The sequence below is a fragment of the Lithobates pipiens genome, unplaced genomic scaffold (assembly GCF_037356315.1).
Source record: "Lithobates pipiens isolate NorthernLeopardFrog02 unplaced genomic scaffold, aLitPip1_a1.2 Scaffold_16, whole genome shotgun sequence".
In the NCBI taxonomy this organism is placed as follows: Eukaryota; Metazoa; Chordata; class Amphibia; order Anura; family Ranidae; genus Lithobates; species Lithobates pipiens.
In genome coordinates, this window is record NW_027507748.1 from 413,101,603 (window position 1) to 413,124,276 (window position 22,674).

General features: G+C 42.5%; 1 protein-coding gene across 2 annotated transcripts in view; it reads left to right on the forward strand.

Annotated features, from left to right (window-relative positions):
- The window catches only part of CBLB (Cbl proto-oncogene B), a 282,840-nt gene that overhangs the window by 181,703 nt on the left and 78,463 nt on the right, over positions 1-22,674 (forward strand). For both annotated transcript variants that reach the window (XM_077482458.1, XM_077482457.1), the window contains exons 9-12: positions 481-669; positions 11,524-11,706; positions 12,447-12,815; positions 19,569-19,669. In XM_077482458.1, coding sequence (XP_077338584.1) covers positions 481-669; positions 11,524-11,706; positions 12,447-12,815; positions 19,569-19,669 — 842 coding nt within the window. The remainder of the gene's footprint in view (positions 1-480; positions 670-11,523; positions 11,707-12,446; positions 12,816-19,568; positions 19,670-22,674) is intronic.

Here is a 22,674-nt window from a genome sequence, read left to right on the forward strand (position 1 = left end):
TGCTTTGCCTTTGCAGGGAATGAAAGAGGAAGTAAACTCATCAGGGTTTACTTCCTCTTGAATGGGGCCTTACAAAATGAATGAGATGCCTAACCTAGCGCAGTGCATGAAAATGCATGTGTTAAAGTGCACCACATTGTGTTGTGTCTGAGCCCTGATCTATTTCTTGATGCTCAGATTTTTCAGGTATTGGAGTTTGTGGGTGGATGACTGTTGCTTCCTTGTTTGATTGTGATTAATGTTTAATCAAAAATTGTGTTGTAACCGATTATTAACAGAAAAATATCTTTTGTATTTGATTTGTTTACATTCACAAAACAATTTTGGGGAAACAATATCTATTGCATGTACATACGCATACATGCTTAGATACTCGAGTCCTTTTTATGAACAAACTGTCTTTCAGTTTTAATTTAATACAGAATGAATCGGAACACGCCTATGGTTATTTCATCCTATTTTTCATTCACTTCTTAATAGGAATCTGATGGTCAAGGCTGTCCTTTCTGTCGTTGTGAAATCAAGGGGACGGAACCGATTATAGTTGACCCGTTTGATCCAAGTAATGATAACAATATAGACTGTTTAGGTACAATACTGGATTTTGATGAGGATGACGAGAGGGAAGAATGCTTGATGATAATGAGCAGACTTGCTTCTGTGAGAAAGGTAAAAAAAACGTATTTTTATTTTATTTATACATCTGAAAATTTGTGCCCGAGATTGCTCTTCTTAAGGTTTAGGACACGTCATTCATTCGTATAGTAACAATGTTACCATAAGTTGTTGGGATAAATTTTGCGGGGACCATATCTGCTGTAAATTGGTGTTTAGATTTCTTTCCTCTGGTTTTAATTCAACCAGAACATTCCGATAGGTTAACCAACTTCTAATTTTATAATTGCTAACGGGGAATGAAATTATTTGGTTAATTGTATTCTGATAAGATTAAAGTGGGAGTAAACTCTCTTTTCTCTTTCATTCACTGACTGACACAGCTCCATTAATCTTGACCTTAGGGTTATTACACCACCTTCAGGAGAGGACTAGGCAGAACATGTAATACATGTGAAAAAACAGAACTTTACAGTTCCGCCCAGGGGGGTGTCCCTCTGGTAATAACCCCTCAGCCTGCTTTCTGCAGCTCAGTTTTTCTCTGCCTAGTGGAGGAGATGGACCTAGGCTCCCTGCAGGACCATCGGTCCTGGGATTTTTTTACTGAACGTTTGCTTTTTTGCGCAAGATTTTAAGATCCTGTGATCTGCTTTCAACAGCCGGCTGGGTAACAGGCTGGATATCTTAGATCCGTGTATTCTCCCCAGCCTGGCCATCGAGCGTGTGCAGACCCTTGCTACACGCTGGGTCAGCCACGACATGCCCCTCAGGCTCCAGGAGTGGCCGGTGAGCGCAACGCTCTGGGGCACACATGTGACCAGAGTACCAATGTCCCTGTCACAGTGTGCTTTGGCCAGCAGCCACCCCGTACTGCTCGGAGAGAGTGGGTCTGTGATGGGATGTCCCCAGCTCGTCCGGAAGGTAAGTACAGCTCTCCCTGACTCAGCTGGATTGAGCAGCTGGGCATTTCCTGGGAGGTCGATTAGGGGGTCCCTCTCCTCACTCTCTTCTCTCCCTGTCCCTATTCCCCCCCCCTCCTGTGGGGGATGCTGCATGATGGGCTGCTGAGCGGTGTGTGTACCTGTAGCCAGGGGTCCCCTGGGGGGCTCTCACCTTAGATTGGGGGCTGCCCCGGGTGTCTGTGTCCCTGGGTGTCTGCGGTCTCCTGGCTGGGTGTCTGGAGGTCTGCATGTGTTGATCACCATAGCGCTGTTCTGCCAACATTTTCTCTGTCCTTTTACTGTGTACAGTTGTTTGTCGGACATTTTTGATGTGCCTCAGTGGAAAGCATGGTCAGGGGCCATTTTTCTGTAGCTCAGCGGCCATTTTCCTTGTGATTATGTCCTTTATACAGGGTGGCCGTTTTGTTGTAGCCCAGCACAGTTTTTATCCTCAGCGCTGGTCCCTTTTGCTCAGAGCGGCGCTTTTTTATACTCAGGACAACTGGGAGCTGATACTGGACACAGACACCTGTAACTGAACGGTGCAGCACTGTCGGAGTGGTGAGTCCTGTGGTGGGGGCCCCTCAGTCTGCAGCAGTTAGGAGTGTGGGATTGTGCATCTGCCCTAAGTCCCCAAGGGTGACAGACAGGGTGGGTTAGCATGGCTTCAGAAACTGGTGTTTCTTCCCCAGAACTCCCTGCAATTGCAACCAGCTCATCTGCAAACAGTGCAGTGCCTTTGGACGCTTTGTCGACGGTCCTTGAAACGTTTGTTGCCAGGGTGGAGGCGGTGTGTGGGGGCGCAAAGGTGGTAAAAAGCCGCCCCTGCCCCCGCCCTCCGGGGAGAGCTCTGATGCAAACTCGGACCCCGCTGAGACTGGCGGCCCCTGCTCTGTTGCTTCAGATGATGCTGACCAGGACCGATCGGACAGTGAGGATGAGTCCCCGTCCAAGTCCGCACAAGACAAAGCACTAGTTGGAGCACTTATCACAGCTGTGCGTGATACCCTGAAAATTCAGGATACAGCAGGTTCCTCTGATGAAGTAGTGGTCCCCTTTGGGTCCCGTAAGTCAGCCCGTACACCTAAGGGTCTGACTTATTTAGAGGAATGGTGAAGTTCGCAACGGAACTTCTCGATCCCTAAAAGAATGGCGTGCGCTACCCCTTTGAGGAGAGCCTTCTTAAAAAATGGTTGGCTTCTCTGGTCGTGGACCCCCCAGTATCCAGGTTAAACAAAGTAACCACGATCCCGGTAGAGGGGACTGCGTGTAATGACCCCACAGACAGGAAGACCGAGGCAGTGGCCCCTTCCTTGTTTACAGTTGTGGGGTCAGCAATGCGACCAGTACTGGCCTCTGCACTTGTGTCGCAGACACTTACTGAGTGGGCAAAACTTTTGCACCACGAATTGGAGGAGCAACAGGCCTCTCCTGTCTGCGTGGAACTAGCAGACCAGTTAGTGCAAGGCCTTAAGTATGTTTGTGACGTGGCCCTGGATACGCTTCCTCTGCTATCCAGGGCTTCAGTATCAGCAGTGGTGCTGAGGCGCCTGATTGGGCTAAAATTCTGGTCTGTGGACCAGGCATCTAAAAAAAAAAAAAAGCCCTGACGTATCTACCCTTCCTTAGTGAGCGGCTCTTTGGAGCCTTGTTGGATGACATCATTAAGAATGCCACCGGTGGGAAGAGTACCTTACTCCCACAGACCAGAAAGACTAAGGAGCCACTCTATAGGCAAGAGCCCTCTTTTTCCGCTCATAAGCGGCTTTTTCGTCCACCCGGGGCCAAGATAGAGTTCCTCTCTTGGTCACCAAACAAATTTTTCCCCTCCAGCATACCCTTCCTTCCGGCCTGCCGGGAGGCCCTCATGGGGAGCGGTAAGGGACCTGCTAAGGAGTGCCTGTTCCGGATTCGAAAAGTTTCCAGGGGTTCTACTCATCTGTTTGTAGTCCCCAAAAAGGAAGGGATGCGTCCAATCTTGGGTCTAAAAGCCCTCAATTGCTTTTTAAAATTACAGAGGTTCAGAATGGAATCAGTTCGCTCATTAGTCGCTGCACTCCATCAAGGGGACTCCCTGGCGCTGTTGGACATCCAGGATGCATACCTGCACATACCCATATGCCTCAGGGATCAAAGGTTTCTGCGTTTCGCAGTTGGGGAAGCCCACTACCATTTTGTGGCTCTCCCATTTGGCTTGGCATCAGCTCCCCGAGTCTTTACCAAGGTATTGGCTCCAATTTTGCCATTGTTGTGACAACGTGGGATCGCGATCGTGGGTTACCTAGATGATCTCCTCCTGAGGACATCTTCCTCCTCAGAACTAAGGGAGAATGCAGCAATCACCATGCAAACCCTGCAGGAATTTGGGTGGCAGTTGAACCTGAAAAAGTCGGCACTCATACCGACTCAGCGTTTGGAGTAACTAGGCTTACTGCTTGACTCCATGGAAGCGAGAGTGTTTCTCCCTTCATACACACTGCAGACTCTCAGAACTGGGGTAAAACTATTGCTGAACCACAGGTGGTCGTCGCTACGCTTCTGCATGCGAGTCCTGGGACTCATGGTGGCCTCCTTCGAGGCAGTGCCGTACGCCCAGTTTCATACCAGAGTCTTGCAGAAGGAGATCTTGATGAAATTGGACAAATCTCCATTATTCCTGGATCGGCAGGCTCGAGTGAGCCAGTCAGACAGGGACTCCCTGCTCTGGTGGCTGAGGTCCCCAGCACTTCGGTCTGGGAAGTCGTTCCTACCTCTACATTGGACTGTGATCACAATGGACATCAGACTGACTGGCTGGGGTGGAGTATTGGGAGTATAGTCGACCCAGGGCCTCTGGTTGGAGGAGGAATCCAAGTTGCCGATCAATGTGCTCGAGCTCTGAGTGATCTGGCTATGCCTCTCCACATGGTCAATGAGACTGAGAGGGCATCCGATCAGGATCCAGTCAGACAACGCCACAGTTGTGACATATGTCAACTATCAAGGAGGAACAAGAAGCTCGGCTGCAGCACGGGAGGTCGCTCACATCCTTCAGTGGGCAGAGCGACATGTACCAGCCTTGTCGGCCATTTACATCCCGGGAGTGGAAAACTGGCAGGCAGACTTCCTAAGTCGCCAGATGCTGGACCCAGGAGAATGGGCGCTGTATACGGAAGTGTTCAGTCTACTGTGCCTGCGTTGGGGCACACCAGACATGGATCCCCTGGCCTCCCATCTCAATCGGAAGGTGCCGAGATTCGTGTCCAGGACAAGAGATCCTTGGCAGATGCACTGGTGGCTCTGTGGGGTCAGTATCGACTGATCTACGCCTTCCCTCCATTGAAGCTACTTCCATGTCGGCTTTGCAGAGTGGAGACCGAGGGGATTCCAGTAATTCTGATTGCCCCAGATTGGCCTCGGTGCCCCTGGTACGCCAACCTAGTGCGCCTGGTTGCGGACGCTCCCTGGCGACTACCGATGCGAGAAGACCTTCTGTCTCAAGGTCCAATTCTCTATCCTGCTTTACCATCACTGGTTTTAACGGCATGGCTGTTGAGAGCAGGGTGCTAAGGAATCGGGGCCTATTGGACTTTGTGATTTCAACTCTGTTGAGAGCACGGAAACCTTCTTCTCAGAAGATATATCAAAGTTCCTGGAAGGCTTACATCTCTAAGTGTGAGGAGAAAGGATGGCGTCTGTGTACCTATTCCGTTTCCAGGATCCTGCTGTTTCTACAGCAGGGAGTAGACCAGAAATTGGCTCTGAGCACCATTAAAGGACAAATATCAACCTTGGCTGTCTCTTTTTCAGCGACCCCTGGTGTCTCACTCTCTAGTGAGCGCTTTTATTCAGGGGGTCCGACATGTAGTTGCTCCGGTGCGTCCACCGTTACCCCTGTGGGATCTGAACCTGTTGTTATCGGCACTTCAGTAACCGCCATTTGAGAACATCAGGGAAATCCCCTTGTTGACTCTTTCCCAGAAAGTGGTCTTTCCAGTGGCCATTACATCGGCCAGGAGGGTTTCAGAACTGACGGCCTTGTCTTGCAAGTCGCCCTATCTGCTTATCCACAAGAATAAGGTGGTGTTGCGTCCGCAACCTTCTTTTCTGCCGAAGGTGGTTTTGGCGTTTCACATCAATGAAGTCATTATGTTACCATCTCTGTGTTCTAAACTGATACATCCTAAAGAGGTGGCCCTACATTCCCGGGATGTGGTCCGGGCCCTAAGGGTGTATATTTTGGAAGTAGGACTCTCTGTTCGTTTTGGTAGCTGGTCCGAAAAAAGGTATGGTGGTCTCGTCGGCCACCACTTCCAAGTGGATCAGACAGATTGTGGTACAGGCCTACTCCTTGAAGGGGCAGGTGTCCCCCTTTCCCGTCACGGCCCACTCCACCAGGGCAATTGGAACCTCTTGGGCTTTCCAATATCAGTCGTCAGTTGCTCAAGTGGTCGTTTGTCCACACTTTTACCAAGTTCTACAAAGTGGATATAAGTGCATCAGCTGAGGCCTGTTTTGGCCGCAAAGTTTTGCAGGCAACCGTGTAATGTTGCAATTGCACTTATTTTTTTCATATTTTTTTTTAAAGAAATTACAGGTACCTTTGAGTATAATGCACTGTTGCATTGTTAACCGCAAGTTTTGATGCGGCTAGATAAGGTGGTGACTCCCCTATTAGGGAGCACTTCTGGTAGTGGGTAAAGCTTTTTTATGCTGTTTTCCCACCCCTAATTATGACACTGCTTGGGGACATCCCTATGTTCAAGAATAATGGATCTGTGTCAGTCAGTGAACGAAAGAGAAAATAGGATTTTTGTACTCACCGTAAAATCCTTTTCTCTGAAGTTCACTGAGTGACACAGCATCCTCCCCTACTATTGATTTACGTTATACTGCTTGTTGAGGTACTGAAGCTGCAGGAAGCAGGCTGGGGAGTTGTTACTGAAGGGACCGCCTCCTGGGCGGAACTAGAGAGTTCTATTTTTTTACATGTATAACATGTTCTGCCTAGTACTCTTCTGAAGGTGGCGTAACAACCATATGGTCAAGAATAATGGAGCTGTGTCAGTCAGTGAACTTCAGAGAAAAGGATTTTGTGGTGAGTACAAAAATCCTATTTTTTAGCAGAGACCCCAGAGAATAAAATGGCGGTTGCAATATTTTGTCACACCGTATTTGCGCAAAAGTCTTTCAGGTCTGGTTCCCACTGGTGCAATGTCCAACATCAGATGTGATTCGCACTGCAGTGTAAATCACATGCAATCTCTGTGCAATTCAATTTAATCCATCCAGATAGTATGGCTAAATTTACATTGCATTCGGACCAAACTCGCACAGGACCCTTTTTTGGTCCACAGCAGAATCGGATATCTGAATTTGCAGTTCACGCTGCGATATGTGAACTGATTTGGGGGTGTCATTAACTTTCAGTTGACACACCCAGCAGTTTGCATAGGGCAGTGTTTACTGCCGCCGAGTGCCATGCAATGGGGGAACACCCAGTGGATTCAGAGTTCCCGCATCTCTGCTGTGTGACCAAGCCTAAAGCACAATTTTTTGGGACAAAATACACTTCAATAAAAAAAAAAAAACTAAACTGTAAAGTTAGCCCTTTTATTTTGTATAGTGTAAAAGATGTTATGCCCTGAGAATCGTGATCTTTATTCTAAGCAAATGATATTGTTATTCTCATTTTAGCCAGAATCATGCAGCTCTACTAAATTTGCAAACCATATCCTTTTGATTGCAGAATAGTGCAAAAAACATACAAAATCAACTTTCCTATAAAATAACAGTAGAACATAGAATAAAACAGTTTGTTTATCTTCTTGCAACTATATTTCTCCAAGCGGCTCTGTGGGTATCCACTTCCATCACTTTGCAAACCTCCATCTTTAGTGCTCATAAAGAAAACCAGCAGGAAATGACCTTTTTATTATAAAGGTTCAAAAATGCTTCCCACCTTTTTGCTGATATTTCCTTCTATGTATTCTTCCATGCCACATAACACATAGGTTTCCTGATATTTAAATCAAAAACCACTTCCATGATATTATTTCCTCTAAGTATAAGGCTGCTCCTCCGCAGTGCAGTACACAAAGATATTCCAATAGTGTAATATAGCCTTATGTTTAAATCCAATGCATAAATAAACTTGCATTTAAAATTGCTGAACTGCCAAGTAAGATACTTATACCATTGCAGAATTGTGTACCATTGACATCGTTGTCTGCTCCTGTCTGCAAAAGTAAAGATTTTCATAACAAAAACAAATAATATGAGAGGAACATATAAATGAATGGTATTTTCAGCCCCTCTTATAGCCAAATGGTTACAAATAATTTTCAAGTAAATGTAATGCTACAGAAATCTGGTAGAGACTGCAAACATGCAACAGAACATGGTCGGATACCATAGCCATGGTACAAGAGCTGATCGGAGGTGGCAAACATGTTACTGGAAATGGACCCACACTGTAGCAATGCTACAAACCATTTGTGCAACTTACTGCCCCCTTGTACAAATGCAAGATCTATTTAAAAAAAAGTTGAGGGGAAAAAGTTAATGCGGAACTTCAGTTATCTTTTCATCTTTCCATCTATTTAATCTTCTGCCCTTGTTTTAACGTTGGATAGTAAAACATTAATTTTCTGGAAATACAGTACCTTATACGACCCACTTCCTGTTTCTTGTCTGGTAAAAAGCCTAGGCTTATGACATCATTCACAGCTCACTCACTCTGGTGAGAGTTTACCAGAAAGGGAGGGGGGATGAGTCAAAAGAGGGCCAATGAGATCGGCAGATGTGCCTCTGTGTAAATCCAGGAAGTAAACAGCCAGCAGCTTCAGCTGCCCACAGTTAAAATGGCTCGGCCAGACTTAGCGGAGAGAGATTTCTGCAGTATATTTGGCAAGTACAGACTCACAGTATAAAATTATTTTCAAAGTCGTTGGAGGGGAGCTGCAGCGTGGAAAAAATGTTTTTGTTAAGGACAACGCAGAAAAAAAGCAAGATATTAAATGTAATACTTAGCGCCATTCTAAAGAATAATTTTTCTTCACTGGCTTGAGTGGGCACCCAGGTAAGGGAAACCCCATCTATTTTCTGAAGGGGCTCCAAGGGCTGCACAATAAGTGCCAAAGAGCCTCATGCAATATCTCTCCCACCTAGTTCCGTTTGGTATAATAAAATATATTAAAAAAAAATATTGAGTAAAATATCACCAAATAATAAAAAACCTAAAATACAATACTATTTTATTAATAACAAAAGGGCATGCATGCAACTAAAAATACCTGAATATTTACTTACTAGTTGTTGAAATGCTTCTACAAGCAGCAAGAGGGGGTAGTCCCAGTCCACCAACCCCCCGCCCCCCCTTCCTGCAGCTCTCCCATCCTACAAGGAGACCTGAGTGTTCAGCCAGCTTACCACAGAGCTTGTGGAGGACCAGGTGGCCTCGGTTGAGCTCTATGGTATAGAAAACTGGGAGCAACAAGCATTTTCGTCACGTCCAGATTGCCAGATGTAAACATTTTTACATTTGAAAAGCATCTAAATACACTGATCTTGGTGTGATCAGATGCTTGTAAGTGCAGAGACATCTACAGACCTCTCTCCATAAGAGCACCGGTCACTGCCTATTGCCATCACTAGAGATATTTACATTTCTTGTGACAGCAATAAAAGTGATAAAAATAATTAAACCATGTAAAAAATAAAAATTCAAAATGAAAGTGCCCCTGTCCCCCCCATGCTTGAGCGCAAAGGTGAATGCACGCATTGGTCCCGCAAGAGCAATAATTCTAGCACCAGACCTCCTCTAACTCTAAATTGATAACCTGTAAAGGCTTTTAAAGCGTTGCCTATTTTGACATGGTTTGTCGCTATTCCATGAGCATGTGCTTTTTTTTTACCAAAAAAAATTGGGTTATATATTGTGTTTGTGTGTGTATTAAAAATGAATAAAGTGTGTGTATTCCAAAAAAATAAAAATTGCTTTAGAAAAACCACTGCACAAATACCATGTGGCATAAACATTTAAAAAAAAAACACTATATAAACACATTATATTCTATAGGGTCTCTTCTAAAAAATATATATATAATGTTTGGGGAGTTCTAAGAAATTTTCTAGCAAAAGTACAGTGTCAGAAAAAAGCCTGGCCTTCAAGTGAATATTACTGATGAAACAATTTAGATCTGTGGATGTTTAACTCCTTAGGGCCTAGGTTATCATCACATAGATCCACCTTTTTTGAGTTTGGGATATTAAAGCGGAGTTCCACCCAACAGTGGCCACATTTGGCACCTTTTGGGGAAGGGGAGGGATGGTTACCTGTTTTTAATAGGTAACCATCCCCACTTCTAGGAAACTGCACTGTGATGCTGTCTCTTGGAAATTTTGCCCCCTTCCTCCACCACCGTGCCAGTTAAAAAGTGCATTGCGCCTAATGCGTGTGCAGTAGGGGACCGGCTGTGAAGTTGAAAGGCTTCTTTGCCAGTTTCTTTTACCATGAATTGTGCAGCAGCACCCCACAGCAGACCCAAAAATTGCCTGAGGTGCCAACATCGCCAGCTCCCACGACAGCTATGTGGCCATATATTAAAAGGCAGCAGCTATTAAAAGTGTAGCTGCTGACTTTTAGTTCTTTTTTTTCCAAGGCGGAACTCCTCTTTAAGTATCAATAGTTGCAATAAAAATCCTTATGAACTTCAATTTTTGTAATAGGAAACCTGTTGGAGAGGAGGGAATATAAATGCTAAGTTATACAGTTTGAGAGTGATCATTTTTCGTTTGCCTCCTCTCCTCCCACTTATTTAGTTTGAGTTTTTGACTTCAGAATGTCCATTTTCTTGTATAATGTGTAACATTGGAACACATTTCTTAAACAAAATTGAAAAAATTTGGCCAAACTCCACATAAATCCTATTGGTAAGTTTGTGTGTAGCGGGCTGTTGACACTGTCCCTGCTCCTAGGCCATACCTCTGTAACATTTCGCCCCTCCTAGGGTTTAATCAGAGCGGCCATGAAGCCCTGGGTGGGGAAAACAAAGCATATCAGAGGGGTATGGCCTATTTGCGAGGACTTTGTCAACAGCCTACTACATGCAAAAAAAACTTACCAGTGGGAGTTCCCTGGAATGCGGCCTCATGTTTTTTTTTTTGTTTGTTTTTTTGTTTTTTTCATTTTTCTATATATACCAAGCCAGATGAGCTTCTCAGACTTCCAGATCATCATTGGACTTTCCAAAAGACATGAGAGCTTAAAGTGAATTTTTTTATTTTATTTTTTTTTACGTTTCTTACATCTTTATTTGCATTCAGCTTTAACACACTCATTCCTTTTTAAAACATTGATTTTTAGGTGAGTTTAATTTATTCTAGTTATATTGCACTAGTGGTTGCAGCTCCATTCGTCAGCCTCTACATCACTATTGTTGGTGAAGCAAGATAAGACCACACAGCAACAGAATTCAGCTGAAGTGGGATTGGACAGCAGTCAAGGGAGCCAGAAATTCAAAAGTAGGATGGGAAGGAAGGCATCTGGGATCAGTTGGTGTGGAGAACAAATGGATAGCAGACAGTGAGAATCGGTGACACTGTTTTGAGATATAAAATGAGGCAACTGAGGTCAGTGGTGGCAGAACATGTTTTGAGAGGCTGTGGGGAGACATTAAAGTGGAATTCTATGGGACAGAAACCACCAAGATAAGTGAGGTAGTAATAGCATTGAAGGTAGAGCAGAGGTTGGAGAGGTTCATACGTCCGCAGTACTTGTGTGAAGCTCCATGCAGCAGCCTCATCAAGAGCGATCCTCAAGTGTCTGTCAGCTGCCTCCCAGCACTCACGGTATTGAGCTCGCCTCCTTCAGATTTGACTACTCCCATTAATGGGGATAAAGTTCCAGGATGTGGTCTAACTGTGTCTTTCTCTTTCTGTCTTCTCCTTGTTGCCTTCCACATAATGTTTTGTTTTTCTCTTGTAGATGAACAATAGCCATAATTCACCAGTGACATCACCAGGTTCTTCCCCAATTTCACAGAGGAAAAAAACACCCCCGGATCTCTCGGTGCCACATCTGAACCTTCCACCAGTTCCTCCTCGACTAGATCTTATTCAGAAAGGAGTAGCACGCTCACCTTGCGCCAGTCCAACAGGCTCACCAAAAGTAAATTTCCTACAGTTTTTTTTTTTTTTTTTTTATAAAATACCAGACTTCAGAATATTTATAAAGGAAGTAAGGTGCAATTTATTTACACTAGAGTCCAAGGCAATCCTTATTAGTCTGCAAAATATCTAGGTTTGGATTATGTATGGTCCAACTGCCAGGAGGCTGGTGTTGTATCTGAAGTTTAATATAAATCTGATTGCTCTTGAGTGCCCCTTTTTTCTGATGACGGGCAAATGGACAAATATGTGGTTGAAACGCATACCTGTATATGAAAATGATTTAACCTTCTAAAGGGTTATGAATTATGTTTTGCCAGTCCTAAGATTTACACAGCCCTGTCAGGAAACAGAACCAGTTTGGTGACCTGACTTTTCTTATGATCCTCTCCCTGCCCCTGTCTGTGATTGGACAAAGAAAATCAGCAGCCACTGCCCTCTCTTTCTGTGCAGTGGAGGTTGATGCTAAGCCAAATGGTACTTGTGCTATCAGTATTCTTTACATAAATGTATGTATTGTTTTCTGGCTTTGACTAATGTGTGCCTAGGATGGGTTGTTCTGCTGCAGTGATAGTGTAGGACATTTTAGCTTTTTCTTGTTTAGAAACCGTTTTTGAGTGGCTTATAATACCTTTCCTCCAGGGTCATGTAGTTGGTTTCAATAACTTAAAATTCTATGATTCTACATAATAAGAATGTCACTGTGTAACATTGTTCTAATGTGTTTTTGTTTCATTGTAGTCTTCTCCGTGTATGGTTCGAAAACAAGATAAACCACTTCCAGCTCCTCCACCTCCTTTAAGGGAACCACCTCCTCCACCAGAGAGACCGCCTCCGATCCCACCAGACAGCAGAACATGTAGACACATACATCATGTGGATAATGTGCCTTGTAGAGACCAGCCAATGCCCCTTGAAGCCTGGTGTCCAAGAGACATTTCTGGTGCCAGTCATTTAACTACATGTCATATTTCACATGACCGTTCCCCTAAACCTGGAAAAACAGCTAATTCTATTTTCAATGGAAGACACATGAGACACTTGAGTTCGGATGCCAGGCTTTTGCACAAACAACATAAACATCATGATTTGCCTTCAGAAGGTGTAAGGGTAAGAATATGAATTTTATTAAAGGTTGCTGCCACATTACTAGCTTCCTAATAAACATACGGGAAGGGTATTTTTTACCATTTCTATGAAAATGAAAGTTTTTCTTTGCTTCCAGCCCCTCCAATACAGGTGACCTGGGGTGGATGGGAACTGGTAAAGAAAAAAAAAAAAATACACAACCCAGATTCAAGGAGGCACAGGTGATGTCGTAATGTTGGACACTCAAAATCCTGAGAGTATGTGCATTTGCAATGGGCTGAAGTGCATTCTAGAGCCACCCAAAAAAAAAAAAATGCATTAATGATAAAAAAAAATATTCACTTACCTGAAACCGCTGTTGCTAGGCAGTCTTCCTAATCTGCCTCTTCCTATTCCGCGGTGCTTCCTCCTCTTCAGTGAGCAGCCCCGTTGCTTTCTGAGACGTGTGTGTCCCAGAAAACACATTGATTCCATTAACTTAATTCCATAAACTACAGTGGATCAAGCTTAGCTGCTGTAGCAGAGGTTACAAAATTAAATGCCAGCTTAGCAATATTATTGTATATAATTAGCTTTGTAAATTTGTGGTGCTCCAACATACTGTTGCAGCATCCATGTATTGTGAGTAAAGTTTGCTCATCCTCATTGAATGCTGCCTGTGCACATTTTCCTTTCTAGTAGTTTCTTTGGAGAAGACTTATACATAGTAGTATGGCCAAAACGCAGGGGCGGGATGTGGGGGGGGATTCATGTGTCCTGGATGCTGCCATCCTCATACCCTGCTCCACACAGAGCACTTCCTATTCATTTACTGTCCAGTGCATCTGAGGCTGCAGAGAAAGGGACTTGGGAAATCTCTGTCCTCAGTCCCTTTTTCTGAACCCTTATATTTATCCAAAGCCCCCCAACTGGGCCCTCAAAAATTTGTAAAGTAAAATATTGTAAAAAGTAATTAAAATAATAATATAATAACAAATATTTAAAAATAAGATAAATAAATAAAAAATTCAAAAATAAAATTCTAAAAAAAAGAAATAAATTGTAAAAAGAACAATAAAATAATAAAAAAAAACTACTGACCCCCATCCACTGTGCTACAAAATACACTGCTTTGCTGACTGACACCATCCACTGCCCCACTGACACTGTTTACACACCGTCCACTGCCCTGCTGACACTGACCACTGCTGTACTGACTGACACTGTCCACTTATAAGGTAGGCTCATGTTTTTAAAGTGACATTTGTTTTATTAATCTAAGCATATTTTTTTTTGGTACAAGAATGCTTTTGTTTTATTTAATCATGCCGCTTTAAGCCCTTCGCACTGTTAGTGCCATTTGCCCAGACCATTACTGCTCCCCATTACTGTAGCCAAATGTAGACAGACACACAGTGGCATAGCATGGGCGGTGCAGGGGGTGTCGTAGCCCCGAGCGTGACATTTAGGGGGTTGCCAGTATGTGTCACTGACTGCCTCCTCCTGATTTCAAGTTCCTGTGTCCCCCGGCGCTCCTACCGCTATGTTAAGTGTCTGGCGCCCTGTGATTGGGCGTATGTGGTTCATGTGAGGCGTAGGGCTGGCCTGTCCGAGATCACTCCTGAAGTCCCGCCTCCCCCCCATATGCCCAATCACAGCGTGCCAGCGAACATTGAACATGTCAGCTAGAGCGCTCCCCTGGGGGTCTGTAGGCAGGTCAGTGTAGTGTAGTGGTCAGTATAGTGGTCAGTATAGTGGTTAGTGTAGTGAACAATATAGTGTAGTGGACACTGTAGCGTAGTTCTCAGTGTAGTGTAGGGGACAGTATAGTGGGTCAGTATACTGTAGTGGTCAGTGTAGTGGACAGTATAGTATAATGGTCAGTGTAGTATACAGTATAGTGGTCAGTATAGTGTAGTGAACAGTATAGTGGTCAGTGTAGTGGACAGTATAGTATAGTGGTCAGTGTAGTGTGTAATGGTCAGTAAAGCAATCGGGATGGTCAGTTTTGAAATAAAGTAGGTTAGTGTAGTGGTCATTATAGGAATCGGGTAGGTCAGTACTATTGTATTTAAAGGGACTCGGGAGTGCTAAAAGTCTGCAGGTTAGGGGGCGCAAATTACTTGCCTTGCCCCGGGTGCTGACAACCCACGCTACTCCACTGCGGACACATGTCTGTTTACATTCGGCTGCTCATGGATCTATCGCAGGTCTGTTGTCAAAATGTGGACACAAACTGGATGGACACAGATGTCATTAACCACTTAATAACCGCCCTATAGCCGAATGACGGCTTTAGGGCGGTTTCTTAACTGTGGGAGGCCGTCATATGACGTCCTCCCAGAATTCCGCTCTCGCGCGCCCCCTGGGGCGCGCACTCGAGAGCATCCGTGACCGCCGGGTCCACAGGACCCGGCGCATCACGGATCATGGTAAACGGCCGCTCGTCGCGGCCGTTTACCACTTGATCGCTCCGTCAAATGACGGAGTGATCACTTGTAAACAAACCGGCGTCATGTTATGATGCCGGTTCCTCCCTCCCCCTCTCTGTACCGATCGGAACAGCGGAGGGGGAGGAGATCGGTGTCAGCAGCGATGTGGGCTGCATCTGCAGTGCCCACATCGCTGCTCACCGAAAATTAACCCCTCAATTCCCTGCAAATACTCTGCAATACCCTGCCATTACTCTGCATTACTCTGCAATACCCTGCATTACTCTGAATTACCCTGCATTACCCTGCATTACTCTGCATTACTCTGCGTTACTCTGCAATACCCTGCAATACCCTGCAATAGTCTGCATTACACTGCAATTCTCTGCAATACCCTGCCATTACTCTGCATTACTCTGCATTACTCTGCATTACCCTGCATTACCCTGCACCCGCCAATACCCTGCAACACTCTGCAATGCTCTGCAACACCCACCAATGCTCTGCCACACCCACCAATACCCTGCAACACTCTGCAATGCTCTGCAACACCGGCCAATACCGTGCAACACTCTGCAATGCTCTGCAACACCCTCCAATATCCTGCAATGCTCTGCAACGCAATACTCTGCAACGCCATACTCTGAGATACCCAGCCATACTCTGATATACCCAGCCATAGTCGGTGATACCCTGCAATACCCAGCCATAGACACCCCCCCGCCGCCCTCCGGTGCTTCTACCGACTCGCCAATACTATCAAATCCAGAATCTTTTTTTTTTTTTTTTTTTTTTCAGGCTTCCCAGCTTAGAGGTGAGATGCGGGGTCTTATTGACCCCACATCTCACTGTAAAGAGGACCTGTCATGCCATATTCCTATTACAAGGGATGTTTACATTCCTTGTAATAGGAATAAAAGTGATCAAAAAATTTATTTTTGGGGAAAAAAATGTCAAACTAAAATAAATAAAGTAAAATGAACAATAAAATTTTTTTTTTTTTTTAAAGCGCCCCTGTCCCCATGTGCTCGCATGCAGAAGCGAACGCATACGTAAGTCCCGCCCACATATGAAAACGGTGTTCAAACCACACATGTGAGGTATCGCTGCGTACGTTGGAGCGAGAGCAATAATTCTAGCCCTAGACCTCCTCTGTAACTCAAAACATATAACCAGTAAAAAAAAAATTTAAATCGTCGCCTATGGGGATTTTTAAGTAGCGAAGTTTGGCGCCATTCCACGAGCCTGTGCAATTTTGAAGAGTGACATGTTAGGTATCGATTTACTCGGTGTAACTTCATCTTTCACATTATGCAAAAATTGGGCTAACTTTACTGTGTTTTTTTTTTTTTTTAATCACAAAACTGTTTTTTTTCCAAAAAAAAGCATTCGAAAAATGGCTGCGCAAATACCGTGCAACGACCACCATTGTATTCTCCAGGGTGTTTGCTAAAAAAACATATATAATGTTTTGGGATTCGATGTAATTTTCTAGCAAATAAATGATGATTTTTACATGTAGGAGAGAAATGTCAGAATTGTCCTGGGTGCTCCAGAACGCCTGATGGCGCTCCCTGCATGTTGGGCCTCTGTATGTGGCCACACTGTGTAAAAGTCTCACACATGTGGTATCGCCGTACACGGGAGTAATAGCAGAATGTGTTTTGGGGTGTAATTTGTGGTATGCATATGCTGTGTGAGAAATAAACTGATAATATGACTATTTTGTGAAAAAAAAAAAAAAAAAAGTAAAAAAAATCTTGATTTTGCAAAGAATTGTGGGAAAAAATGACAACTTCAAAAAACTCATCATGCCTCTTACTAAATACCTTGGAATGTCTTCTTTCCAAAAAGGGGTCATTTGGGGGGTATTTGTACTTTTCTGGCATGTTAGGGTCTCAAGAATTGAAATAGGCCGTCAGTACTTCAGGTGTGATCAATTTTCAGATATTGGCACCATAGCTTGTGGACTCTATAACTTTCACAAAGACCAAATAATATCCACCAATTTGTACTTATTTTTACCAAAGATATGTAGTGGTATAAATTTTGGCTAAAATTTATGAAGAAAAAATTACTAATCTGCTAAATTTTATAACAGAAATGAAGAAAAATTCATTTTTTTACAGAATTTTCTGTATTTTTTCTTTTATAGCACAAAAAATAAAAAACCCAGTGGTGATTAAATACCACCAAAAGAAAGCTCCATTTGTGTGAAAAAAAGGACAAAAATTTCATATAGGTCCAGTGTTGCATGACTGAGTAATTGTCATTCAAAATGTGAGAGCACCGAAAGCTGAAAATTGGTCTGGTTATTAAGGGTGTTTAAGTGCCCAGTGGTCAAGTGGTTAAACTTATATTCCATTCATCTCCAATTCAGCAGGGGGATCTACTCGTGGATCCTCTGCTGAAGGAAGCGGAGTGGCACTGTGTGAAAGGACATAAAAGCAGACACCATATTTAAAGACTGATAAACAGGGATGGACCAAACACCCCCGGTTCAGTTCGAACCAGAACATACTGAACAGGCAAAAAATTTGGCAGAACACACGAGCACCATTAAAGTTTATGGGCCATGAACAGGAGTAATCAAAAGTGCTAATTTTAAAGGCTTATATGCAATTTATTGTCATAAAAAGTGTTTGGGGACCCGGGTCCTGCATCAGGGACATGGTTCCCAAACACTTTTTATGACAATAACTTGCATATAAGACTTTAAAAGGAACACTTTTGATTTTTCATGTTAGTGTCCCATAGACTTTAACGGTGTTCCGAATTTTCCCCAAATACCACATACTGTTCGGTGTTTGCAGAACATCCGAACAACCAAAGTTTGGCCCGATCTTGTGCTCGGGCTGAACTGTTCGCCCATCCTTACTGATGAACTACAATATACTCACTGTATAACATGTTTGGTTTGGAGTTTAGATATGCTTTACTATGGTAAAATAAATAAATGCCCCCTTCTCATTTACATTACAAATTAGTGAAAGCTAGGCATGAATTTTCAGCAGGTAAAAAAAAGTATGCAATGATTTTTATATAACTTTGTTTAAAGGTATGCCATGTGAAAGGGAATATGTGCGATCCTAATTTGGCTGCAAAAGTGGAAATAAACTTCTCTAAATAAATATCTCGAATAATTGTTCAGTTCACACCAGAACCTGCGAACAGACCTAAACTTCTTGTGAACTTTAGAACCCTATTATAGTCTATGGGATTCGAACATTCAAAATCAAAAGTGCTAATTTTAAAGGCTAATATGCAAGTTATTGTCATAAAAAGTGTTTGGGGACCTGGGTCCTGCTCCAGGCGACATGTATCAATGCAAAAAAAAGGTTTTAAAAACGGCCGTTTTTCAGGGGCAGGGATTTTAATAATGCTTATAAAGTGAAACAATAAAAGTGTAATATTCTTTTAAATTTTGTACCTGGGGGTCTCTATAGTATGCTGTGAAGGGGCGCAGCATACTAAAGGTCTGGTATGGATATTTGGGGGGAAACCCACATCATTTTTTTTTTATTTGAACTGGGGTTTCCCTTAATATCCATACCATACCTGAAGGGCCTGGTAATTGAATTTCGGGGAACCCCACACTTTTTATATATATATATATATATATATATATATATATATATATATATATATATATATATATATATATATATATATATATATATATATATATATATATATAAATAAATATATAAAATCAATGACTTTCAATGACTGTTCTCTGTATTATGGGAAGCCGACAATTCATCATAGCCGCGAGTGATTATAAATGACTTTTTTTCCTGCAGAAATTACACTTTGTGCAGGGACAGTTCTAAGCACGGGAAACATGCGTCCCTTCACAGGCATACTATAGACACCCCCCCAGGTACGAAATTTAAAGGAATAATACACTTTTATTGATACACTTTAAGCATTATTAAAATCACTGCTCCTGAAAAAAATGCAATTTTTAAAGCTTTTTTTTTGCATTGATACATGTGCCCTGGGCCAGGACCCAGGTCCCCAAACACTTTTTATGACAATAACTTGCATATTAGACTTTAAAATTAGCACTTTAGATTTCACCCATAGACTTGTACAGGGTGTTCCGCAGGCTTTTCGAATTTGCCGCGAACACCCCAAATTGTTGGCTGTTCGGTAAACAGGCAATGTTTGAGTTGAACATGAGTTTGACTTGAACTGGAAGCTCATCCCTAATTGTTATATATTCGGCTTTGTTTTTTTTGTTTTGTTTTGTTTTGTTTTTTTGCCTGAGCACCACTTGTCATTATTGTTGTGTAGGGTTTTTTTATTTGATTTTTTTTTAAGGAGTTTTACTAACATACACATCATTCAATTGTCTTAGGTTTTATCAAATGTTTTAATGGAAGACTATGATGTGCCTCCCAGAATTTCACCACCTCCTCCATCGATATCTATTCACCCTGCTGTGAACCCTAATACAAAGTAAGAAATGTACATAAGATGGCAAATGTTGTTACAAGGGTGTCAAGCTGGTCATAGACTTCTGTACTCGTGGAAGCCATTGTTCAGTAGTATCCTATATTTTTCATTATGTGAATGTTTCTATGATTTCCGCCAGCACTTGTATAAACAGTCTTGTGATATGCTCACATTATAAATTGAACACAACCAAACCCTGACTCTTACATGACCAGACACAGATAGCATTTCAGGATACTTAATCATTTCCAACCCATTTTACTTCAGATATCCATGCATGTAAGTCAATAATGCATTTATGATATTTTATATCCTTGCTAAATTAAAAATACCAATGCTGTTAAATTCCAATTTTCACAAAAGTGAAAAAAATTAAATAAATGTCCTTCATAATGTATCGGCACAATCTATTACATTGAAGATACTGTTTTACCTGGAATAACCCTTTCACCTAACCTTTTGACAACTCGGTGAACCAGGATGTATCAGGTGCCTGTGATTTAAACCTTAGCTATATTTTATTGAAAGTAATTAAATTCACTAGTGCTAGAAGCTAGTGCCAGAATATATGTGCAAATAACTTTTGTTAAAAGGTCCTTTTTTATTTTGGACAGAGTACTTACCCTGAATAATTCATCATTAGGACCGTTTGAACAGCTCCAAAAACTTGTATGCGTGTTTGATTACTCAGGTATATTGATTCATACAGAAGTTAAATTGGCAATTGCTTTACCATATAATATAAGGCAAGTCACATTGAACAATACTTTATTATACACTATGGTATCCTTTCAGCTGCATGGATATTGACTCCCTGCTTTCAACTAGTGGAGACTTGGAGATCTAACTACAGTAGCTGTTCTGGTATTTAACTTGCAACTATAACTACCTATAACATGCAATTAGATATATATAAAGAACTACTGTGTATATTAGTAGTCAGGGATGATTTGGGGAGCCATGTCATCTGCTGGTATTGGTCCACTGTGCTTTATCAAGTCCAAAGTCAGCGCAGCCCTCTATCAGGAAATTCTAGAGCACTTCATGCTTTCCTCTGCTGACCAGCATTACAGGAGATGCTGATTTCATTTTCCAGCAGGACTTAGCACCTGCCCACACTGCCAAAAGTGCCAATACCTGGTTTAATGATCATGGTATCACTGCTTGATTGGGAAGCAAACTCGCCTGACCTAAACCCCATAGAGAATCTGTCAAGAGAAAGATAAGGGACACCAGACCCAACAATGCAGATGAGCTGAAGGCCACCATTAAAGCAACCTGGGCCTCCATAACGCCTCAGCAGTGCCACAGGCTGATTTCCTCCATGTCATGCAGTAATTCATGCAAAAAGAGCCCTGACCAAGTATTTAATGCATACTATACTGTACATGGACAAATAAATAAGCCAACATTTCTGTATTTAATATCCTTTTTTTATTTGTCTTGTGTAATATTCTACTTTTCTGAGATACTGAATTTTGGGCTTTCACTAGCTGTAAGCCATAATCCTCTAAATTAAAAGAAAGAAGTGCTTGAAATATATCTATGTGTGTAATGCATCTATATTAAATATGAGTTTCACTTTTTGAATTCAATTACTGAAATAAACTTTGAACTACCTACTGCATGCAGTGAGACATGTACACTGAGCTAGAACTACCTACCATATGCAATGAGAAATATACACTGAGCTAGAACTACCTACCGTATGCAATGAGAAATATACACTGAGCTAGAACTACCTACCGTATGCAATGAGAAATATACACTGAGCTAGAACTACCTACCGCATGCAATGAGAAATATACACTGAGCTAGAACTACCTACCACATGCAATGAGAAATATACACTGAGCTAGAATTACCTACTGCATGCAATGAGAAATATACACCAAGCTAGAACTACCTACTGCATGCAATGAGAAATATACACCAAGCTAGAACTGCCTACTGCATGCAATGAGAAATATACACAGAGCTAGAACTACCTACTTCATGCAATGAGAATTATACAATGAGCTAGAACTACCTACCGCATGCAATGAGACATATACACTGAGCTAGAACTACCTACTGCATGCAATGAGACATATACACTGAGCTAGAACTACCTACTGCATGCAATGGGAAATAAACACAGAACTAGAATGAATTAATGCATGCAAGGAGACATATACACAGAATTAATGAGCTTTAGCTTGTAAACTTTTATTTTGTTGCAAGTTTTGATCTGTAGATTCAGGTATTAAACGCCAGGTTTAAATGTAATTTGTGCGCTGTAATGTATTAACATATTGGAAATGTGCCTTCCAAGCAAGCAGAACCTGTTGACTGCTGTGAACATTTGAAAATCTGAACTCTAATGCTATCCTCACAGAGGTGCTTCTTTTTGGCATAATGAAAATGGACCTTATTGTACCTGTTGTATTAATTGCTGCTTCTAGAATGGGTAAAAGATTGATTATTTTAATAAGGAGTTAACAGTTCACTTAGAGCAACAGCAGGAGTGTTCTGTACAATTTATTTGTGCCAGTGTGATTGTATTGTTGAGGTAAACTATTCTTCCAACACTTTGTAAATCTGCTTCTGTTCAGCTGTAGTTGTGGGCTGGTAATGGGATTAGGTTCCAAATGACTGAATGCCAGCTGGAGTTTTAAAGTGACACAGAACAAGAGGGAAATGCGAGTGAAGTGTGTGCCAGGTTGTTGTTGTGTACCAGGAATCATGCCAGGATATGGCAAAAGCCCAGTAGTGTATTTGGCTACACACTTGCTTTTAATAAGCCTTGTTAGGGACACAATGGCGTATAGAATCAAAGCACTGATGTGCCCTGCCTGAGAAGAATGAATTTAGCAGCTCAGAAAAGAAATCTTTTTGCTAAGTGCTGCAAACCTCTAATGGGCAACTGCAGTGCACTGCTGTGGTGTTTGGGAGTTATTCCAGGCCTTGACATAGCTGAACATGAGCACTTTACATACTATATAGCTGGCAAACTATTGCTCAGTGAC